General features: G+C 49.1%; 1 protein-coding gene across 1 annotated transcript in view; it reads left to right on the top strand.

Moving 5' to 3' along the window:
- MED12 (mediator complex subunit 12) overlaps positions 1–4,001 on the top strand; it is a 35,361-nt gene extending 31,360 nt beyond the window's left edge. The window contains exons 42-44 of the mRNA XM_015408928.1: positions 1,225–1,410; positions 1,512–1,593; positions 3,615–4,001. Coding sequence (XP_015264414.1) covers positions 1,225–1,410; positions 1,512–1,593; positions 3,615–3,658 — 312 coding nt within the window. The 3' untranslated portion in view covers positions 3,659–4,001. The remainder of the gene's footprint in view (positions 1–1,224; positions 1,411–1,511; positions 1,594–3,614) is intronic.
- The last annotated feature ends 1,999 nt before the right edge of the window (positions 4,002–6,000 follow it).

The following is a 6,000-nucleotide window of genomic DNA, read 5'->3' on the forward strand; positions in this document are numbered from 1 at the left end:
CAGCTTGTACAGTGCCACAGGGTGCAAGCCATGGGCTAAGAACCAAGAGCCCTTTCGGCCCTTGCTTTTCTGTGCATGTCAAGGAGCTACACCCAGATCCGTACCTGGAGACAGAAAGAGCGAAAAAGAAAGCATATCTTAGATTTTGCAGCAGGCATCTCTGTCCCTCCCAATCTTTTCCTTTTTGTGGAAATCCAATTGAAGATGCTTCATATGGAGACTTTCACTTAGGTTCCTACCACATTGAATTTGGATCAGGCTTTTGTGCTCAGCTGCTATAATAATGTTCTTCCCATTCCTGCACTACTATGTTTTCCTGGTTATTGAACAGGCTGTAATGTGTAGCTGAGCTTTCTCTCTCTTTCTCTTGAGGTTTTTGTCTTGATTTCTTGTTATTTATTGAGTTCCTCCATAGCTGGGAAACAAAATAAATATAACGAGTTTAAAAATAGAAGTGGGCCAAAAGGGTATCTGACCATTATTGGTGCTGTACTGACCCCGTCTGTTCGCTTCTGTTCTGGGAGAAGGCATTAACCTGTGTGCTTGTTCTCACTTAAAAAACCCATTGGCAGGCTGCCCTATTTGTATGGTCTTGGGAATTAATGGGAGCTGGTTCTGACAGAAGAAATTCTTATACGGGAACTGAACACAAGCTGAGAGGCAGCTGCCTGAAATGTAATCTGGCTCTTGATGCAATGTGGTCTCAGCAGAGCTGAGCTATTAACCCCTAATCTACTACCTGCCTCCTGTCCTACTTAGTCTTCTTCATAGCCCTTTTCGATGAAGGTTGACACGGGAAGGGGAAGGGGGCTCGAGTGAGAGGAAGCGTCGTTCTCTCTCGGCTTCAACTTGCACATGAGACCAGCCTTACTAGATCAGAGCAAGAGTCAGTCCGTCCAAGCTGGTATTCTGTTTCCAGTGATAAGTGGGCAGATGCTTGGAGGTAATACCGCCTTTGTACATAGAGATTCTGTCCAGCAGCCGTCATCGCATAGAGTTGGATGCCTTGGGTTAAAGCACAGTCTGGAAATCCGGGGTGGCCTCGCCACTTGCTCTCAGCTCTACCAAAAGTGTTCACTTTTCATTGCAATGACAGACCTTCCCCCAGAGTCTGGGGATGGCTTCCTCTCCTGCAGTTCCTCAGAGGCGAGATTTCCTGGATTCTAGCAACCAGTGTGAAGCCTTTGCAGCCTAGCCAATTCTGTCCTCTTGCCTTGTTTGCAGCAACAGCAGCAGCAGCAGCAACAGCAGCAGCAGCAGCAACAACAGCAGCAGCAGCAGCAGCAGCCATCACAACCTCCTCCGCAGCAACCCCAGCAGCAGCCCCAGGTGCCCGCTGTCCCTCAGCCACAAGCACAGGGCCAGCCTCCGGGGCTGGGGATGCAGGCGCTCGCTCCTCAGCAGCCTATGGTAAGCGTGGGCCCTGGTTCCCTCCTCTTTATGAAGCTGATGCCCTCCCTTCCTCACTGCCCAGGGTGTCCCCTAATAGCTTTTCTCCCTTTTCGGCGCAGTTCCAGCGGCAGGGCCTCCAGCAGACACAGCAGCAGCAGCAGACCGCTGCCTTGGTCCGGCAGCTCCAGCAGCAGCTTTCCAGTAAGGCTGGGTCCCTTCTCCCCCAACACCCATGGGTGCAGAGCCCCTCTCCACATTAGTGGTGAACTGGGCAGGGGGGAGGAGCTGGGACTCTGAGGGGCTTCTTCGCAGACACAGAAGCTGAGCTGCCACTTGGGAAGACCCTCTTAGAAAGGCTTGGTTGGAAAAGGGGGCAGTGAAAGCCAGGGCTGCCTTCAGAGATCCAAAGCAGAGTCCCCAGTGAGGCCTCTCCCCCCCACCCCATTCATGGGTTTGAAGGTAGGACCCAGCCCTGGGCCAGCCCCCCGTCCCTTGCTCTTTCTGCACCAGTGGTCAATCGTGGGCACACACTCTGTTTGGTTCACACGCACAAGACAGGCTGAGATGCACCGGAAGACCTCCCCAGCACCAACATGCAACTGTGTCACGTTCCAACCCAGAATGGGCTTTGTGTAGTACCTGCAGCTTTTGGCCGGCACCCTTCTTTCCCAAGGCTAGTGCAGACATGCGGCTGTGCCCCAGAAGAAATTAGCCCCCTTGGGACAGGGACGTGGGGGGGGGGGGCTGGCGTGCTGTCTGATCCCTTTCAGAACTGCTGCCTCTTGCCAGGTGCCTCTGAGTCAGTATAAGCCCACGTTTACTTACTTAATTTATTGCCTGCTTTTCTTACTGGGGCTCAAGGCAGATTTCAAAATACATATATTTTAAAAAATAATAAATTGGGGAGTTCCTTGTGATAGAGGGGAAAATCCCCTTTGGTTAGCGACAGCCTTCATGGCCTCTTGCAGGGCTTGATGGATTCCCCCAGCTGATCAGTAGCCAGGCCTTCACGTTAGCTGCAAGGTGTGCCCTGCTACATACTGGTGGAAGTGGGGTAACTTCCAGACTGCCTTCACCTCTACCACAGGACAGACAAAGGGACAGGGGTTTGGGGGAGTTGAGCATTGCTGCTTTGGCTAGACTGGAGAGCAGGATGCCATGGGGAAAGGTGCATATCAACTGATGGCAATCCTTTCCTTGAGGGGTGTTTTCGTTTTTTGTAGCTACCTGTTTCTTGGTTTGTCAGTCCCAGTTTCCCCCTCCTGCTTCACATAAGAACATAAGAGAAGCCAATGTTGGATCAAGCCAAAGGCCCATCCAGTCCAACACTCTGTCACACAGTGGCCAAAAATACCAGGTGCCATCAGGGGGTCCAGCAGTGGGTCCAGGACACTAGGAGCCCTCCCACTGTTGACCCCCCCCCCCCAAGCACCAAGAAGACAGAGCATCACTTGCCCCGGAGTCCCTATCTATACCTTGTGGCTAATAGCCACTGATGGACCTCTGCTCCATATGCTTATCTAATTCCCTTTTAAAGTCGTCCATGCTTGTAGCCGCTGCCACCTCCTGTGGCAGTGAATTCCATGTGTTAATCACTCTTCGGATGAAGAAGTACTTCCTTTTATCCATTCTAACCCGACCACTCAGCAATTTCATTGAGTCCCCATGAGTTCTTGCATTGTGAGAAAGGGAGAAAAGTACCTCTTTCTCTACCTGCTCTATCCCATGCATAATCTTTTAAACCTCGATCATGTCACCCCTCAGCCGTCGTTTCTCCAAGCTAAAGAGCCCTAAGCGCTTTAACCTTTCTCCATAGGGAAAGTGTTCCTTCCAACCCTTTTATCATTCAAGTTGCCCTTTTCTGTACTTTTTCCAAAGCTAAAATATCCTTTTTAAGGTGTGGTGACCAGAACTGTACACAGTATTCCAAATGAGGTCGCACCATTGATTTATATAGGGGCATTATGATATTCACATTACTGCCTTTTGCCAGAGACTCCCAGTACATGCAGTGAAGCATACCGGTTTGTGTCAAGTAGGTACACCAGAAATATGGATTGTGTTCTGGGAGTTTGGCACCAAGGAGGGTGCCCATTCCCACCCCCTTCCCCCAAATGAGTTGTGTTTCTGCTCGGACTCCTGCATCCCTGCCATGTCATTGCTCGTCCTGGACTCTGCGCTGTAACGTTCTCAGGTTCTAACTCTGTGTTTGGTCTAAACAGATACACAGCCCCAGCAGAACAGCAACCCCTTCGGACGGTACTGAGGCCCAGCAAGGAGAAAGGCCTCGGTGTGGACTTGAGATGGTCTCTGCCTGGCTGGGCCCACTGACGGATCAGCCTCATCCTCCCCGGGGCACCTGCACTGGAGCAGCGCCCTACGACAGTGGGGGAGTGGGGGTATCATGCCGAATGAGTGTTTTTAATCACTTTCTACCAGTGTTTCCAGAACCCGTGTGATTGCTAGAGTCTCCCTTCCCACTTTGATTTCAGGTTTTAATAAGTTTTTAGTATTTTTGTTAAAATAATGACAAAACAAATTGTAAGATTTTATACTTTATTTATACCGGATGAAACCCTGTACCACAGATGTACCTGAGACAAATACAGAGAGCATACTTTCCAGAAGATTTTGTGTCTGAATTGCTGTGGGTGGCAGGGAGAACTCCCCTCAGCCTTGCTTCCTAGACGTGTACCTATAAATGAATGTAGCTCAGTGCTGATGCTGGACAAGTGCTGAACAAGCCCTGCTCTTCCATCATGCCTTTGGGTCCCGCCACTTTGTCGAGGCACGCTGAGGCTTTCACAAATGTTCTGCTTTGCAGGATGATATTTGCAAGTTAGCATAATGTACCCAGTGATGGTCATGGGGATGGCCAAACAAAACCTTCCCAGTTTCTTTTGACTACTCTTGAAGTACTTGTGAGGGGGTTGGGAGAAGAGTTGGTAGCAAGAGTCGTATTCTGGTCTTACATCCTCTGCATTGTTCTTCATGTTTTAAGATGTGCCTTTTAAATGGAGACGGAATTACAGCTATGCTGCCAATGGCTCTTAAGGCCTTGGAGCTGAAGTGCACAACTTTTGGGGACCAAAGACTGAAACCCACCTGTCCCACCATCTACCTGTAAAGATACTGGTGTGCTGGCAAATGGAAGTGGAGAAGAGACAAAGGCTGTACTTGGCAAAATGCAGTGGGGGCAAACCAAACGCCAGTGGTGCTGCCAAAACCTCCAAACCCAACCTTGGTTGATTGCGGGGGAGAGAACCAGTCCTCTGCTCCCACCAAAATGGTCTATCATGCCCCTGTTTTGTATGCATGCTAGGGTTTCCTGTTCCTACCTGCGAGAGAGCTGCTCCATACTCCAGCAGCAGCCTGTAAGGTTCCTGCTCTGCCATTCTTTCAGCTACTTCCATTGGGCTTAAAAGACAGCAATGATACCTGTACAGGTTATACACTCCTGTGGCATACAAGAGAGTTTTCTTTGTGCCTTGGGCAGCCAGTGCCCAAACAGAGGAAAGATGATGAACTTGCCAATTGTAGCAAAGCCTCTGGCTCACTTCCAGGAGGCATTATTTGAGTGTGGTGGGGAATGTGGACTCGAACCTGGCCGAAGTGGATGCATGATGGATGCACAGCCTATGCTTGAAGTCACATTCCCAGTGAGTGCAGCAGTTCATTGCCCATCTCTGGAAATTCCTCAGCTACTTCCTTGAACAGAGAGATGTTTCTCCCTGGACCTGACTTCTTGGCCTGGTGTGCTCTATCATACTTTTAAGGGCAGATCAATACCAAACACAGGTCAGAAATTTGCTTAAGAAGAAGAAAGAAAAAGAACAAATCTCAAGTCATAAATATCCACACTGATAACTTAGTAATAAGCGAAGGATTTTATATAAAGGGAAATGGAATATCATAGAACTGTCATTGTTCAGGACCACAAAACAGTTTGGAAAGCTTTGTGACATGCAGATAAACGAGACCCCCCATCTCTGAGCCAGAACCAAACTCACATCAGTATTTCTACCTTACAGCAGAGCTTAGATGGGCCAGCTTTCCCATCAGAAATGCATCCCAAACTTTTTTCTTCCCACTGACCTTCAGCAGGCAGGTGATTAGCACCGCAGCTTCCTGGCCAGGATGGCTTTTGCTGCAGTTAACAAATAGCAAACTGCCATATGCTCAGGTGCAAGTAAACATTTTCAAAACTATTTTAACAAAAGTAACTTGGGGTCTTCTGAGATACGCTAAGCCTCAATTTAATTGATTTTTTTCAAAACTAGGTGCCAAAAGTCTTGCAGTTTTCACAGCTCCATCATAAAATGGAAACAACCCATCTTTGCAGGCCTCTGTACTGTCTTATTAGATCTAATGACTCGGAGGCTAAAAACATAAGCAGCGTCCCACTGGGTCAGACTCGGATGCAGACAACAAGGCAGCCACCTTCTTGCCGGGCAAGTTATCCCTGGAATCAGCTGGATGGCTGTCATAATTAGCATGCAGGTGTGGGCTGATTACACCAAAGGAGTGGATTTCCCAGTATGATCCAGTTGCCATTTAACTCCCTCTATCACATCAGCCCCAAGTGTGCCACAGCTTTTGAGTTCAGGG

This window comes from Gekko japonicus, unplaced genomic scaffold, assembly GCF_001447785.1.
Source record: "Gekko japonicus isolate JY-2015 unplaced genomic scaffold, Gekko_japonicus_V1.1 scaffold19, whole genome shotgun sequence".
Taxonomy (NCBI): domain Eukaryota; kingdom Metazoa; phylum Chordata; class Lepidosauria; order Squamata; family Gekkonidae; genus Gekko; species Gekko japonicus.